Here is a 17,772-nt window from a genome sequence, read left to right as displayed (position 1 = left end):
GGTTAGTTCACCCAAAAATGAAAATTCTGTCAAATTACTCACCCTCATGTCGTTCCAAACCCGTAAGACCTTCGTTCATCTTCCGAAAAACACAAATTAAGATATTTTCAATAAAATCTGAGAGCTCTCTGACCCTTCGTAGACAGCAATGCAGCTGCAATGTTCCCAGACCCAGAAACGTACAAGGACATCGGTAAAATAGTCTATGTGACATCAGTGGTTCAACCGTAATTTTACGAAGCTACGAGAATACTTTTTGCGCACAAAGAAAACAATAATAACAATTTATTCAACAATTCTTCTCCCCGAGTTACTGACTTCCGCCATTTTGGAGTACCCAGAACGTAATCAGCGCTGTTTACATTCAGCATGCACGCGCTGTCTACTGAACGTAAACAACCCTGAAAAAATATCTTAATTTGTGTTCCGAAGATGAACGAAGGTCTTACGGGTTTGGAACGACACGAGGGTGAGTAATTAATGACAGAATTTTCATTGTTGGGTGAACTAACCCTTTAATATGAATGCTCAGGCTTGAAAACAAGTTAAATGCTGTCAAAAATCATTTTGACTCATTTTTATGTTGAAAAGAAAAATCTTAAAACTTCAAGTTGACTGAAAAGTCTGGAGACATATCCTGTCCAAGTCAAAATGATCTTCTTCAGCATGCCACAAATGCCATTGACAGAACTTAACTTGTATTAACCAAAAACATTCCTTAAATCAAAAAGTTATTCCATCCATCAAGTTCACAAAGTAGAAGTGTGCTCAACATCTTCCATCCTCTTCCCCTGGAGGGTCCCGGACAGAGTGTCAGAGTCCAGCAGCTCAACTACATTATACGGGGCACAGTCCTCCAGCCCCAGCTTACCACACATCCACCCACAGAAGCCCTTCTCCAGGTCCCTCACCGCCAACCACCATTCTCCAAAAACCCAGGACAGCTGGGTCACGGCGGCGTACACCCCCATACAGACACACAACGTCATAATCAGCACGGGATATAGCAGAATGAGCAAGGGACACACCGTGATCTTTTGCAGAAAGCTGCGTTCCTCATTGTAAACCAGGAAGACGTTGTACCAGGTGAGCGTCCCGTAGTAAAACGATGTGATGAAGGAGAGAAGGAAGATGAACGGGGAGCAGGAAAGGCTCCAGAGGAGAACATGAGGGCCCTGGCTGACCCCCAGCGCACAGGGATTTTGCTTGGCTTCCGCGACCCCGTCACACTCTGCATCTAGACGCTCTTTGGAGCGCGCCATGTCTCTCAGCTCTTTGTCTGTAAGCGTCATATAGATGTCTACCATTTGGCCTTTCCGCTTTCCCCGTGTGATGGTGCCAGTCAAGGTCACAAAACGGCTGTCAGGAGGGATATCCTCTTCTTCTGTGAATGAAAGATAAATATTGAGAAGGATATTGCATGAACAACAAATTATTATAAATAAATCTGTCAGTTATATGGGAAAGAGGAAATGCAATATACATTGGAATGTGTGCAGTCCTTGCCAGCAGACACAAAAAACTGCCTTGAATTAATTAATTACTCATTACAAAAAACAAGCACTTATTTCACAACTAATACTGTACTATATTTCATTTATATAGAATGTATTAAACATTTACTAACAAAAATTGCAAATATTAACTGCTTATATATATACAGGTGCATCTCAATAAATTAGAATGTCGTGGAAAAGTTCATTTATTTCAGTAATTCAACTCAAATTGTGAAACTCGTGTATTAAATAAATTCAATGCACACAGACTGACACAATTAAAAGAACCAAAGACTTAAACTACTTCAGTCTGTGTGCACTGAATTTATTTAATACACGAGTTTCACAATTTGAGTTGAATTACTGAAATAAATGAACTTTTCCACGACATTCTAATTTATTGAGATGCACCTGTATATATATTATTTTTTTTGTTTTGTTTTTTTTTACCAATGAAGGGCTATTATTCAAAAGTTTGGGATTGGTACAATTTTTATTTATTTTTTAAACAAGTCTATTATGCTCACCATTAATTTGATCAAAATACAATAAAACAGTACTATTGTGAAATATTATTATAATTTAAAATAACTTTTATATTTTTATTTTTATTAATGTGATGGCAAAGAAGAATTTTTATGATCCTTCAGAAATCATTCTAATATACTGATTTGGTGCTTAAGAAACATTTATTATCAATGTGTTGAGTAAAACTGTTGGGCTGCTTAATATTTGTGTGGAAACTGTGATACTTTTTTCAGGATTCTTTGATGAATAGAAAGTTTAAAATTTAAATGAACAGCATTCATTTAAAATAGAAATCTTTTGTAAAATTTGAAATGTATTATACCCTTGCTGATAAAAGTATTACTTTCTTTCAATAAAATAAAATAAAATAAATAATTACTAGTACATAAATAGTACATTAAAATGTACTAATGTTTCTAATTTTCAAGACACCCTTACTAGGACTAGAAATTTACAAATATATTATTCCCTGATGTTGCAAGATTTTCTGGAAGAAAAATCTATCACCCAGAAGACTGTAAAACAATATCTAGATAACTGACATAAAATGATCAACAAGTATAAAACATACAAGATAATATCATGTCAAATTTAATGAGAGGACAATTACTCATGGTCTCAATCTGGTGTGTTCTGGATAGAAAGCACACGTGGTATGGAGCTGGTGCCATCATTACAGTAAGCAAACAAAAGATGAATTTCACTGTACATGAACAAACATCACAACACAATGAGTTCACCCCCAGATATAATATTTTCACCTTCATCAAGTGGAGGACTAAAGGCTCCATCCACATCCGCCGAGGTTCCCTCCCCAGCATCCTCAACCTCCAGGTCTGACCGGTAGATGATCTCTTTCTTTTTCTTTTTCTTCTTCCTCCTGGTGGTGGTTCCCTCCTCCTCAGCTGACCTCTCAAGCATGTTCACTGGGGTCTCCTCTGTCTCAATCACTCCCTCCAGCTCCAAACCAGTGAGGTCTCCAGATGCCCCTTTGCTCATGACTATGAACCCTGCGAGATCCCTATATGATGTCTGTTTACAGCTGGACACACCTGCTTGGTGTCAATCACCCTTTTAAGATGTTTCCTTCTAGAAGGAAAGAAAAAAAAATCACAATCGTCTATTATATATGCTACTTTGTTTTGCATTACATTGCAACACATCGCATTTTAGGACCTGGCACTGTCTCAAGTCACACCCCACGCTGTAGATTTAAACAATACAGATGTGAGAATGCACGGTCCTTACCTCGAATAAATGCATGTAGAAGAGGTCGCTTGCGTATTTAGTTTATCCTTTGCAAGTGCTCACCACGTGTAACATTTTGGCGCTGGGTTTATTTTTTCGGACAGTACCACACCGAGGACAACGCATCCCCCTCGCGCCGCTAATGCCATTGTTTGGCCAATCACCGGCTTGCGCGCAGCGCTCAGTGCGCATGCTCGCTTTTTGCGGCGCTCTGCCTAGCAACCGGTGCTCTGCTGAGCCTCAATTTTTAAATGAGTTCCGAGTAAAATGCCAGAAAAAAAGCGATTAATCATTTATTCCCCCCTGCCACTGAACTACAACATGATAATAATAATAATTTTAATAAAAGTATGATTTTATATTTTAACACAAGCAAAAAGAACCACACTGCCATGTTTGAAAATCACTCATTCATAATTTCACCACTGGTAATTAATTAATTAAATTTTTTTTTTTAATTTTCTAGTAATCTTTTGAAATATCCCTTCAGCTCAGGGGCATCGGACAGGGGGCAATAAAGGAACTGAGTAACAGGGGTCCCCGTAATGATATACTGATAATCTATAACATCAACATGACAAAATTAAATAGATATATAGCTATATACTATGGTACTAGGAATAATTTTCGCAAGACTCAATTTTACAACTGTAATAAAGTGAAATGTTCCTTATTTGTCTAACAGCTTGTGCCCTCCCATGTTAGGTCCCCCTATCAAAAAGGAAAATGGTTTGGTCTTGTAGTCCAGTTTGTGGCGCAGAAAAGGAGTCTCGCACTGCAAAACAGAACGTGATTTTGCGATTGCGATCCCCCACCCCCAACCAAAGCACAATGGCGCTGTATGTTTGTGCGCTGCCCAGAAGGCTATCGCGCTGACCTGATATACCATTTTATAGGCATATTAATTTCCAAAGAAGTTATAATAATGCAACGGCTTACAAGTTGTTACAACAGAGAATGTATTTTTTTAAACAATACATTACATGTTTGTAATCTCATGGTGACAGCTGATAAATGTTTTTTGTTTTTAGAAATCTTACAATTACAAATGCTATATTCACAATATCATACTATTATGTATTTACACTGATTAAACACAGTTCTATTTACACAGAACTATTAGAGTTCAATTGTGCAATGATAATGAAATTCAGTGAGCATCACAAAGGCCACAGTCAAGATGTGTTAAAAATTCCCAGCAAAAAAACATTTGTGGTCCACCCACACTGTGATGAAGAGCAGCTGTTTGACAGTCTAGACTTGTTTTGTTATGATTCACAGCTTGGATTTGGTCATGTCCATGATTTCTCTCAATATGTCTGTATTTTCTCCCTCTGGGGCTGGAGGCCAGGCTGTGTGATCTGATTAGAGAGACAAAGTGAAACAGAAACATACTCAAATAGTAAGAGTCAACGTCCGTCCTAATTTCGAAACAATAATAGCGTGTCTTATGCCGTCATCTGACTAGAAAATGGGTACCTGGTATTTCCCAAACAGAGTGGTAGAGGCTCTGTCCTGCATCGACTTTCAGGGTTGCTCCAGTAATGTAGCTGGCAGCCGGGGACAGCAAGAAACATACAGCAGGCGATATCTGACACAATTCAAGTAAATATTTTCATCTCATGTTATTTAAACACTAATTTTGTAATTCTGTATAGTGTATATATAGTCATACATATAGCCAGAGCTGGGTAGGAACTGATTACATGTAATCTGGATTACGTAATCAGATTCCAAAAATTAAGTACTTGTAATTAGATTACATTTTAAAATACTTGTAATTAGTTACTTTATTTATTACATGATTACATATTATTAACACAACAGCAATATTGATCCTCTTTAATTCCTCTATTTCATCTTTTAAATTTTCCTTTCTAAAATAGCCTACTGCTTATATACACTCAGAAAGTCTTCCAGTTTTGTGGACATTCACACAAAGACCAGTCATTAGTCAGGTGGCTACACAGCATATGATCGCTGGCTTTACAAAAATCATTTCAGGTTTAAAAAGTGTTTCAACATTGCATCAACTAATGATGAACACATAATTGAGGTTATTTAACCATGTGTTACTACGGCTTTGGAAGGCTTTTGTCTTTCGAACACATTAGACTGCACAAATTCATGTTATTCGTCATTTAAACAGTATCACGTTTGCATGTTCATGGTTCTCTGACGTTGATTAATGGTCACATGACATGCAGGTAAACAAATAAAATGTTTCATTTTTTTAGTAAATGTTTTATATTGATTGATGTTATTTTAAAATGACTTATTTTAATTGTTCATTTTTATGATTTAAATATTAGCTTGTCATTAAACTCACAAACCCCCTGCAGTTCCTTTACGAACCCCAGTTTGGGAAATCTTGACATAATGTAATGTTTATTGCACTTCATGTTGTTAATTACAACAAATGGAATATATTTTCTTACTCTTTGCATTGTATTTTTCATCAATATGGCACAAGATTATCCTATTTAAATCAATGTGATGAATGATCAGGTCAAAAGTAACCAAAAAGTAGTCTGATTGTATTACCTAAAATGTAAATGTAATGGATTACGTTACTAACTACAATTTTTGTCATGTAATTTGGCAATTTGTACAGCTATAATTATTATATATAATATTTTAAAATGTCAACATTATAATAGGTTATATGATACCTCCTCAGGAACACCGAGTCTTTTAGCCGGACTGAATGGCACTGACATCTTAAACATTGTTGGGCCAATTTCTTTGTAGTTTTCCATTGCAGTTTTGGAGATGATAGTTCCCTGCATTCAATAAACACAAAACAAATGCACATGCACTGTTTATGTGGTATAAGACCAAGTGGAAGTTTACACTGAATTGTTGTGAACATTGTAGTTAAATTAGAATTACATTACAGATAATAAACACATGCCTTTTTAGCAAAAACTTATTTGAGGCCATAATACTATGGAAACATTTTCATGCAAGGCTATTTTTCCACATTTCATTTGCTTATATTGACATTTTCATTTTATCCAAAGCACCATGCAAATGAGGAACATACTGTAAATCAAACATGCATATCAACCCCTTTTTTCAACGTCCCTGAGTACGGAGCACTATCCAAATACAATACATGCTTTTAAATAGTTTCTAAACTGGCACTAACCGGAGCCACAGAGTTGATCCGCACCCCACCGTCAGCCCACTCAATGGCCAGGCTCTTGGTCAGGTTGTCCACCGCTGCTCTGGCCGCTCCTGTGTGCCTGTCATAAAAATGTTTTAACAAATTAAAAAAGAGGATTTAACCAGCCAAACAATGCAAAGTAATACACAATATATTTTTTTATTATATTGTTATAATGTCCAACTCACGCCATTCCAGGAAAACCCTTCCACATGTCTGCAATGATGTTCACAATTGCACCTCCATGATCTTTCATCCATGCATTGTATGCTATGAATTAAGAGCAAAAATTGACTGAGTAGCCTTTGAATTTGTTATGCAGAATTGTCAACATGTCATTTCAGAAATAAAGTTTACAATTTGCACATTACGATCAAAACAAACAGCAGATAAACTGCTAAACTGTATGTCTCGCATTTTACATTGCCATTTATGCCAAACCTTCTTTGCAGCATAAGAACGTTCCGTTGAGGTTAGTGTCAATCACAGCTTTCCAGCCTTTTGCACTCATCAAGTTCACTGGGCTGGAAAACTGCCCACCTCCATTATTCACCAAAAAGTCAATCCTCCCATGAAGCTTCAGAGTGGAGGCCATCAGGTTCTTCACCTGTTAAGAACGGGAGCTAAATAATCACACCACATTATAATCCAGCCCTACAGTATACTGTTATTACCTATAAACCGGGATTTTCCAGCTGGAGAAACCAGTACAAAATTAACATGCTAAAAACAAAGACTATTTTACACGCTTCTCTGGCATAAAGGTATAAAATACAGGTTTATGAGACTGTCACCTCTTCTTCATTTCGGATGTTGCACTGTATAGGGGTCACTTTAGCCGGACTGGATGGGGGGATTTTCTGCATCAGCTCTTCAGCTGCTGACTCCAGACGCTCAAGCTTCCTGGATGATATGACCACACTGCAACCTACAACATCAGTGATATTTGAGACTTTAGATTTTTGTATATACTATTCATTGAGTTTTATTTAATAGTTTAAGTGGAAGATATTTATTTAATAGTTAAGGAAAAACTATGGAAGCCCATTTCTGCTACTGAATAAAAAACAAAACAAGGTAATTAGGCTTTTTAACTCACAATTCTGAGATATAAACAGAAAAAGAAAAAAATGGCAGAATTGCGAGTTTATATCTCGTAATTCGGACTTTATCAGAACTGCAAGTTTGCATCTCACAATTCTGACTTTATAACACGCAATTGTGAGTTTATATCTTGCAATTCTAAGAAAAAAAGCCAGAATTGCGAGATGTAAACTCACAATTGCGAGAAAAAAGGTCAGAATTGTGAGATAAAAATTCGCAATTACCTTTTTTTTTTTTTAATTTAGTAACAGAAATGGGCTTCCATAAACAAAACAAAACAAAAAAAACACTTCAGACAAAACTTTTTTTTTTTGGGCTGTTGATAGTATTTTTTTAATTTATGGAGTGATTAAAAACTATTTAAAAAATCATGTAAAAAAACTTTAATACATTAACAAAATGAAAGAAGAATAACTGACCTGGAAATATATTCAAATTAATGAATATTTAATTAGACAGTGCCTCATTTGCATATTTCAACGTAACAGAAACGGAAATCATAATCTAAAAACATCAAATATATTGCATTGGTACTAATGAAATATGTTATTACTAATATGTGATATGTAAAATGTGAATATGAATATTTTATAAATGATTGACTGATTGCTTTGTGTGTTGCTCAATATCTGGACTAAAGTTCACTGCAGTCCTGATCTAAATACAAAGTCAAATCCATCATTAAAACTTCCAGTAAATGCATACCTAACTGTAAGAGCTCAGAAGTAATAGCTTTTCCTATCCCAGTCCCGCCTCCCGTCACGATTGCAACTTTGTAATTGAAAAGACCTGCTTTAAAAACGCTGGACGCAGCCATGTCTGTGACGAAACGGACTGTGAAGCAAGAGTCTGTAATAATATTTTAAAATAAAAGTCTTCTTCCGGTTGTGTTGGTACAGCTTCCTGTTCTATGCACGATAATTTTACGTGCGCTCTGAGCTCTAAATTATGAATATTTGCGTTTCATTATTATAATAGCAAATTATTACTAATACATTTTGTACATTTTCCTAAAACAAAAACACCTAAGCAATCTATAATGTAATCTATAATAGAGAACATTACATATATCAAAGGTATGAAATTATGGACGTAATAAGATTACAATTATAAATAATAACACGCAAGACATCTCAGTATGTAAAACCATGTGATTTTATTTTACAGTATGTACATAGACACAAAATGAAAATTAATTCCATAACCGTATTACCTTGTCAATCAGAGACAAACAAACTAGAGAAATGAGGGAGTATGTTTTTCTTTTCTTATGATGGAACTTCCTTTACTTTTAACCACAGTTCTGAGCGTGATGTAATGCCAGTCCACATTGCTAAACGTTTACAGCAATTTACAAATTCCAACATAATCTTCTAAATAGTGTGTACAGCACTCAAATTACAAACAAACACAACTGATGTAGACAGTGATGTCATCCACTTAACAAACCTGTGAACTCAGTCTTGCGCTGATGATGTACGGGGCAACTTTTTGTCAGCAATGTTTCCTGGGCACTTTCCCACTGAGAATGGGTAACAAATTTCTATCTGGATACTTCAGATTGTTCATGGGCCCTGTGTCTCACCTGGTTGCCCGTTGACGGCAACATTGCTCAAAAAGTTGCCCCGTGTATCATCAGCCTTGCAGTCTGATTGATTTAAAACCATGTAAGGACATCCAAATGATTTATTGCTTATTAGGGTTATACATGTACACATTTACAAAAAAAAAAAAAAGTGTCTATATATTTATATATGTTATTATCGGCATGGTTTGAAACATACACTTACATATACAGTACACATCAACATTTTAATAACCTTGTGCAAACTGAGTGAGTGCATACCACAGAGTTAAAAACAATTACAAGGACCACTGAATTAAAAGTTGCTCAATAAAACACCATTTGGCTTTATATAAAAAAGATTAGGTTGTACAATAAAATCAAACAAATAAAAACAGCAATGTTAAGAAGGCAAGTCTTGGAAAGATGGGCACTTCAGCTTTGTGATTCCTAAACTATTGCATATAACAAAAATGATCTGGCCATAGAGGTCATTTAAAGTAGTATCCAGCATCTCACAGTCCTTTACAGCAGCCAATGCTGCCACAAACCTGTACAACATAAATGTGCTGATATCTACACAACCAATACAAAGAGTACGACTTAACAATACTATGTCTGTATGTACATTAATTAAATATGTGTCTTCAAGCACTTGTGTGGTTAACGTCAAATGTGAGTAGTGGCCAAAAACAAAACAAAACAAAACACACACAAAAAAAAAACAAGTCTTGCTTGGGGGAAAAAAAGAGCATGTGTTTATGTGTGTGTTTCAGGTCAAAAATAAATTAAAACTGCTAGAAGCCAAACCAAAACAAGGCCTCTAAAACAGGTAAGTGTGAAAGTGCATACTGTAGTACTGTAGTATATCATGTGGTTACGGCCCGTCTTTTCTCTACTCTGAGATCTTTATATCCATTCAAGTGTTCCTCTGTGCTCTCAGCGGTTCAACAACAGCATATCTGCGGTTCTTCTGAGACGTGGCCATCTCATTGGGCTACATGAAATTAAAGGCTCTTGGAACATTGCATACCGGCATGTAGTGTTTTTGTCCCATGATGCATTGCGGTCAGTAGCTGTTTTCGTGGCCTGCGAGGATGTAGAGATTGCTGTGTGCTGTGGGGTTGTCTGTTGGTCGGCTTTCCAAAACCACCACTCTATAAAGAACGACATAAAAATAAATACAGATGACCTACGTTATAAAATATGGATTGGCACACCAATAATAAAGTGTATGATATTATTTACATAATGACTAATTAGACTGCTTCTCACCTGTCTGAACCTAGCAGCCTGAATATCCTGGAGTTGTCAGAAATCTCCTGTGTAATCTGGAATGTAAAATGTGAACAGAATAATGGGTTTACACAATATGTATGTCATTTCATTTGTTTATATGATACCCTAGTTTTTTGTTTTTCTTACACTACTCTCTGAAATATGTGACTCTGATTTGATTATATTTAAAATACTGTATATTTTACAATAACAAAAATACTGTGATTTAAAATGTTCACTGTTGCAGACTATAGTAAAAAAATTATGATAATGATATGATATATAGGAAGATTATTGTGTATATATTATACATTTATGTATATACATTTGATATTTAAAATTTTATAAAAATACACTCACTATTGTATGTATACATACACAAACACACACACACACATTCACACACACACACACATATATATTAGTGTTTGTTTCTGTCAGGGATTTTTGTGATATTATAGACAGGCTGTCTGTATATTATCTCTCACATATATACAGCAGGACTTGCCTCATTGGACTTGAAGCTGCGTCCTTGCATGCCATGCCTCCAGAAGGCCAACACACTGTCTTGAAGGCAAACTAAGAGGGATAGATAGATGCAGAGCATGAGAGAGTTATTAAAACAGAGATTTAAATCAATTTTTAAAAATAAATTAAACCTTTTGCCCATACAAAAGAGTTAAATATGACTAAAGGCTAACTGCTAAATTCAGTGGGCTTAGAAAATGGAGATATATGCACTTGAAGCCACCGTTAATGTACCAAGGCCTCATACCTATTGATTCAATCTGGAAGTTAAAAGTCAGTTCTGCTGAGAGTTTCCGACTGGACTTCAACCGACCTTGCAAATTTACAATCTTAATGCACCCTTGAGAGGAAGAAGAAAAACAATTAATATATATGTTATATATATATATATATATGTGTGTGTTTGTATATATACATATATACATGCATGCATCTGTTATTAATCTATTAATGGCATGTTTGGTACTTACGATCTAAGCAGACTAAAATTGTATCTCTCTCCAGCTGGGTCACATGGATCACACAGCTCTGTGGGGTATCTGAAATAACAACAATAATTTCTAGAATTTTGCATATCTAAAATTCTAAAATAAATAAATAAATAAAAAAATTGAAAAAAAAAGCTAAAGCCCCATTTCCACCGCAGGAATTTTACCTAGGAACTAGGGACTTTGGGCCGGTACTCGGTGTGTTTCCACTGCAGGAACCAGGATGTAAATAAAGTTCCGGGTAAAAAAGTGCCCCTCAGAAAGTCCCTGCTCGCGAGGTAGTACTTTTTCAAAGGTCCGGAACTTTCGGGGGCGGGACTTGGGCGCTAAACATGCTGATTGGTTGAGTTCATGCAGCATTGTATTTCAACCACCTTTTATTTGGATAATTTTCAAAATATACTGTTATTGTGTCATGAAATGTAGTTTTAAAAGTATTTCAGGTGAGAATGTAGTTGTTTAAAACTCAAATCTGCGGTTTATTTATAAAGAGCGCCTATTTAAAAATGTGTTTCGCTGATTTCGGAGACATGAGCTCCACGCGATCAGCGGGTGCTCAGTGCTCATATTTCCCGACGAGAGCAGCCTCAACTTGGCTAGTCCTTCTGACATTTGTGGCTGGCTCTAATGTCTCTGTAGTGGTTAAACATAAGGTATAATTAGTTTTGGGTAAATCTAACAGGTAATCTTTGGTCTTTATTCTATTAATCTATTAATATGTTAAAATTAAAATAAAAAGAGGCAATACTGTTTGATATAATATTTCGTTTCATTGTAATGTAGGCTATATACATTCCCTGAACTACATTTCTGCGGCTATTAATATAAGTTTAAATGAAAACGAAAGAAGGCAGTGGTGTTTGATATCATATTTCGTCTTATTGTAAATACAGGGAATACATGAGGAAAATTGCATCAGCCAAGGCGAGCTGACTGATGTTATCAAGTACGCTGCTGTTTGCAGAATTACCGGACTTACATCGTCCCGACCGCGGGAGTTCACACTCACGAATCGAACTCTCAAAGTCCGAACTACCGAGGATGCAAGTCCAAAATTTGCGTACTTGGTATTGAGAAACGTCAACAGACTATTAGCCTAATCTTCACGGTACTTTAGACCGCAATGGAAACGCAGACAGCAACAGGTCTGGGGACAAATTGTTCCAGGTAATTTTGGTGGAAAAGCGGCTTAATTTAAGTGAAAATAAAGAGACATTTTATATAAACAGATTATAAATAAACAATTGCAAAAACAATTTATTAAATTAATATTTGTTAAAACATTTCAAGCTATTACATTAAGAGATAATGGTGTCATGTTTTAAAGTACCCACCAGAATCAAACCAGTTGGAGGTAGAGTTGGGGTTGAGGGTCTCAAACCGCACCACCTGGTTGAGCTCTGTCCCTTTGCTCACAGCTATGCAGATGAGAGGATACTGATGTTCTGGAACCACCAGCATCTCAAATACCTCCAGTGGACACGGCAGGGGGAAGTCTATGCTCTGCAGGGAATGAGTCGGTGCTTAATTTGGAACAGCGTGCGTTTGAAAATGCCAAGTAAAGCAATTTTAATTACAAGTCTTAAGTAGAAGATCAGCCATTTTAGAAGCTTAAAGGAGGCATGAATAGCTAATGTGGCCTACGTGCTACATGCTGTTTTCAAAACCTTGAGTTAAACACATCTCCTATGGATTTTAGTGTAATGCTAATCCGCATAGCACTCGGTAACAAACCCTATGCCATTGCGCCCTCTGGAGGTCACATTTGTCGGCCACATATTTCATTGAGGATGCCTTGTAATAACCATTATGAAAATTGACTGTAATTCATTGTGAGGCTTAAATTACTATGTCTTTCCCACTGAAATGAGGCAGCCTCAATAGCTATGTTTCCATCCACCTACTTTTTGGGATATCGCATAAAAAACGCTGGATGGAAACGCCAAGATGCGCATAAATTAAAAAAATGTGCATAAAAAAACGTATGTGCTCAACTAAGTAGGATAAATTTCTTATCCGGTAAGAAAACATGCGCATAAACTACGATGGAAACACCTTGATCTGAATAAATTCCTTATAAATGCGCATCAAAAAAGACGTGACTTTGCGATGGGACAGCATACAACTGGATCAACCAACAGACCAATCTCATTTCACAGCATCTGAAATGCTAGTTTTGTCATTCTAAAATGCTTGAGCAAAGTCTCGTCAAAGTGCTTCATTATAATTAACTCCCAGAACTGCATTCCTAAACAGCAGGCTTCGACAATAAGATAACATGATCGTGTTTCGTCTGCGCGCTCTTAAACTTGCAATTTATTGTATACAAAAAATATTATATACAGTGCCTTCTCCTATACTGCAGCAAATTAAATTTTTCTTCATGATATTTAGCGCAAGTTAATCAGAAAGTGACGTTTTTGTTCTCTTCAACTCATTGGACGGAAACGGTGCACAAATGTTTCATGCGATATTACAATTTTGCGCATAAGTTTAATTCGTAACTTTGGATGGAAACATAGCTAATGACACATGCGGCCCACGAATGCGACCTCCAGAGGGCACAGCCTTCAAAATAAGACACAGCTGTTGTTTTGATGATGGGAACCAGTAGGCCTGGGCGATAAAACGGTATCAATATTTATCGACGGTACACCTTCTACGATAACGATATAAAAAATGTTCGATATAGCGCACGATATAGGCACGTGCTATGAGTGACGCAGACAGCACGCACAAACACGAACACATGCTGAATTGAGTGCTGTGCCTGCCTGTGATGAGGAGATTGTGAATAAAAAAATGAATATTAGTCGAATTTAAAATAAACATTTGCATTTGAATGTTAGGAGTGCATCAGGGAGCATCATCAGTGGCGCACGAGATGCGGTGATGATGTAAGCGATGTTGCATTTTAATGTTTTGTTAGTCTAGCCCACGAGACGCGCCGCTGCTGCATTACGCATTCAAAATATTAGAGAAATAGAAGCTCAGTGCGGAGAAGATGATTGATTAGGTGAAAACCTAAACCAAGCCATTCACACAGATGCATATTCAGCGCATTTTGACGGACAAATATGAGTGCTGCACGGGCGTCTCACACAAGAGATGTAGCCATGCAAAGTTAAAATAGTTTAAACTTTTAGAAAACACGTCGCGAATTTGTGGAGGTTTATTCCTTTTCACTGCGTCTCTTATGTTTTTAAATGCAATCTGCGTGATGGGCAATTCGGCTCTTTGGATTAAGCAATGCATAAATACATGATGCTGTTTTGTTCATAATTGTTTATGCAATTTACGAAATTGTATTTAATTTATATGAGTTAATTTAGACGTAATGCAGGTTTTTTTATAGACAGTTATTTCCTTGAGTTGACAATTTAAATGTGCTGCATTATTTTGCTCATTGCGCCCTCCTGTGGCCTCGGAAAGTTTCTCAAAAGTTTCCTTAAAACCTATTTAATCTGCATATAAAACATTAGAAATTAGATATTTGTTTAATGTTTATTGTGTGTTTGACTGTTAAAACAAAAAATATTTGTTTGTCTCAATAAATTGGGTTAATTTGAAAATACAGCGGTTAAATAAATTTTTTTTTTCTATTGCTCTTTGTTTTAAAAAAAGTTATAAAAAATGGCAATAATTATCGTTACCGAACGATATGAAACATTATATCATTGATACATTTTTTAGCTATATCGCCCAGCCCTAGGAACCAGTGACTTACCTTGACCAACATGAATTTCTGCATGGACTCCACCCACTCAAACAGGACAACACTGGACTGAAAGGCACCGCACAGGTACTTGTGACCAGTATATGGATTCCTCACTGAGAATAAACAAGACAACAGATGGAAACAAAACACAGTATAAAACCTTAAATAAAGTCTGTCTGATCATATCATCAAAGTCATCTGAATTAAACTGTTGCTTCAAATGTTTGTGGAAACTCAGATACACTATAATTTAAAAGCTTTGAAAAAAAGGTACTTTCATTCAACAAGGATGCATTCAATTGATGAGAAGAGACATTTTTAATGTTATAAAAGATTTCTATTTCAAATAAATGCATTTCTGTGTTTCCACAAAAACATGAAGCAGTTTTTAAATGCTGGATGCATTAACTGTTTTCAGCACAGATAATAACGAATGTTTCTAGAACTCCAAATCAGCATATTACAATGATTTCTGAATGATGAGCATCTCAGGAATAAAGTACATTTTAAAATATATTTAAATTGAAAACAGGTATTTTAAATTCCCAATATTACTGTATTTTTTATCAAATAAATGCAGCCTTCTTTCAAATATATATTAAAAGATCTTAATTTTTTACAAACTTCTACCAATGTATACAAAGTTCCTGTATATTCAGAAAAACAGAAAGGAAAGAAATGACGGGATCTGCTCACCTACACAGCACTTTTGACACCCTTTTGTTTCAGGGATCTTAGTGGACACTGAGAATTTCCTGAAATTCAAATAAAAATGTAAAATGGAGTATTTACATTTTGACTACTGGTCACATCCTTAAGCTCACACAGAGATCTGAACATTTACCTGGGTATTATTTTGTCAGGCAATTTGTGTGTTGGTATGGCAACAGGGAGTTTCTGCATTTGTCGAGCATGTTCAAATAGGCCCATCAGACTGTGAGAGTACAGATGACATGCTTTTCCTGCCAAAAAACAATTTCATTATTCAAAACAGGGATACAGGACTATGTCAGGTAACGTTTCAACATATATGACATGCTACAACGGTTCACTATTTCAATATTATCACATTACAAGCAGTTCTACTCTGTAAAGCGTGACACAAAAATAAAAATATAACACTAAAAATTGTAGCAATCATAAAAAAAGAAACTCACTCCGACTAATCTGTAATCTGAAAAGCTAAACCTGATTTTTTTAAAGCATAGCTTACCGGATATTGATAGCAGGCTGTTGCTCATGACATACAGCCAAGTACATCTCCTGGGGAAAAGCTGAGAATGACACAAAAATAGCTTTAGCACAAGACAAAAGCACACCACACTGAGGCAATATAAGGATATACTTCACACAAACTGAGTTTTCCAGACACATTTAAAAAAAATTTGCTACTGTTATGTAGGAAAACTAAACATCTGTTTGAAAATATCTGAAAAGTAACATCACACCTGTTCCATGGACGTCTCGTGCAGCTCATTAAGGTTTAATGTGTAAATACCTTCCTCTGCTCCAAATATCAGATACTGGTCTGAAATGCATGAACGGGGAAGAACAAAACAGACTGAGAGGCGAAATCAGCAAATCATTCTGTAGGCAATATTAATAGATATAATAATGAACCATCATATATTAACATTTCAGATTGGGCAGATTATCTTAACAAGCTCACCTCGTGTGTCTGGGTTGATCCATGAGGTAGCGCAGTGTATTTTTAACGGGCAGCCATTGAAGACTTTTGAGAAACATGCTCCCATCTGGACATGGAAATACAACACATTGGATAACTCAGATGCAGCCAAGTAAATCACTGCTCAAAAAGTTTATACACAAGAAAACAAACAACGCTATCAAAAAGACAACATACATCAATTTAAATAAAAATACAAGTAATTAAGTCCCAGTAGAGTGCCATAGATCTGCACGACTGAGTAAACCATGATGTCCACTTACATGAACCTTTGGAGTTGGTGGGAGACCATTGCTGATGGGTTTCTGTGGGGAAAAAAACAAAAACAAAGAATAAACATAAAATTAAAACAAATTAAGTTTCACTATATAAATTTCACTATTAGATAGATAGATAGATTAATTATATGTAATAATATTAATATTATTATTGCCACATATAATTATATTGCATTATTAAAAATAAAATAATTGCATGCATTATTGTTTTTATTATTATATCATTTAATCAATATGTAAAATTTAAACAATTAATTTTATAAATACTTAAACACAATAATAACAATAACAATATATTATTAAATAAAATAATAAAATGTACATAAACAATAAAAGTCAAAGATGATTCAATATGATTGTATGTAATAATACAAATATGCAATAGTAATATATATTTACATATGTATTTATATATATATACACTGAACAAAATTATAAACGAAACACTTGTTTTTGCCCCCATTTTTCATGAGCTGAACTCAAAGATCTAAGACTTTTTCTATGTACACAAAAGGCCTATTTCTCTCAAATATTGTCTAAATCTGTGTTAGTGAGCACTTCTCCTTTGCCGAGATAATCCATCCACCTCACAGGTGTGGCATATCAAGATGCTGATGTTACGGGGCTGAGAAGACGTGAGACGTGCGGATCCATATGCAAGCTTTATTAACATCAGAGGAGGTCAG

At 35.7% G+C, this 17,772-nt stretch overlaps 3 protein-coding genes across 7 annotated transcripts in view; all 3 read right to left on the bottom strand.

Moving 5' to 3' along the window:
* Positions 1–476: 476 nt before the first annotated feature.
* LOC107751163 (transmembrane protein 169-like) lies at positions 477–3,529 on the bottom strand. Of its 2 annotated transcripts, none has more exons than XM_016566790.1 (3): positions 3,273–3,529; positions 2,786–3,113; positions 477–1,384 (listed from the first exon to the last, which is right to left on the bottom strand). In XM_016566790.1, exons 2-3 carry the CDS (start codon positions 3,021–3,023, stop codon positions 750–752), a joined length of 873 nt encoding a protein of 290 aa, XP_016422276.1. In that variant the 5' UTR covers positions 3,024–3,113; positions 3,273–3,529; the 3' UTR covers positions 477–749. The 2 variants fall into 2 exon arrangements, with proteins under 2 accessions (XP_016422276.1, XP_016422277.1); XM_016566791.1 differs by having other exon boundaries at positions 2,786–3,079.
* A 677-nt stretch (positions 3,530–4,206) lies between these two features.
* LOC107751162 (peroxisomal trans-2-enoyl-CoA reductase-like) lies at positions 4,207–8,386 on the bottom strand. The gene is made up of 8 exons (XM_016566789.1): positions 8,251–8,386; positions 7,236–7,369; positions 6,883–7,048; positions 6,630–6,711; positions 6,424–6,520; positions 5,945–6,055; positions 4,752–4,863; positions 4,207–4,633 (listed from the first exon to the last, which is right to left on the bottom strand). Exons 1-8 carry the CDS (start codon positions 8,360–8,362, stop codon positions 4,548–4,550), a joined length of 900 nt encoding a protein of 299 aa, XP_016422275.1. The 5' UTR covers positions 8,363–8,386; the 3' UTR covers positions 4,207–4,547.
* An 891-nt stretch (positions 8,387–9,277) lies between these two features.
* The window catches only part of LOC107751124 (mitogen-activated protein kinase kinase kinase kinase 3-like), a 91,279-nt gene continuing 82,784 nt past the window's right edge, over positions 9,278–17,772 (bottom strand). For all 4 annotated transcript variants that reach the window (XM_016566733.1, XM_016566734.1, XM_016566736.1 and 1 more), the window contains 13 exons: positions 17,072–17,113; positions 16,791–16,875; positions 16,570–16,649; positions 16,335–16,395; positions 15,966–16,083; positions 15,818–15,876; positions 15,131–15,234; positions 12,738–12,906; positions 11,386–11,454; positions 11,163–11,255; positions 10,896–10,966; positions 10,385–10,440; positions 9,278–10,266 (listed from right to left, as the gene is read on the bottom strand). In XM_016566733.1, the coding sequence (XP_016422219.1) occupies positions 10,179–10,266; positions 10,385–10,440; positions 10,896–10,966; positions 11,163–11,255; positions 11,386–11,454; positions 12,738–12,906; positions 15,131–15,234; positions 15,818–15,876; positions 15,966–16,083; positions 16,335–16,395; positions 16,570–16,649; positions 16,791–16,875; positions 17,072–17,113 (1,095 nt within the window). In that variant the 3' untranslated portion in view covers positions 9,278–10,178. The remainder of the gene's footprint in view (positions 10,267–10,384; positions 10,441–10,895; positions 10,967–11,162; positions 11,256–11,385; positions 11,455–12,737; positions 12,907–15,130; positions 15,235–15,817; positions 15,877–15,965; positions 16,084–16,334; positions 16,396–16,569; positions 16,650–16,790; positions 16,876–17,071; positions 17,114–17,772) is intronic.

This window comes from Sinocyclocheilus rhinocerous, unplaced genomic scaffold (genome assembly GCF_001515625.1).
Source record: "Sinocyclocheilus rhinocerous isolate Xijiao unplaced genomic scaffold, SAMN03320098_v1.1 scaffold1413, whole genome shotgun sequence".
Classification (NCBI taxonomy): Eukaryota; Metazoa; Chordata; class Actinopteri; order Cypriniformes; family Cyprinidae; genus Sinocyclocheilus; species Sinocyclocheilus rhinocerous.
This window is presented reverse-complemented; position numbering and strand designations above follow the sequence as displayed.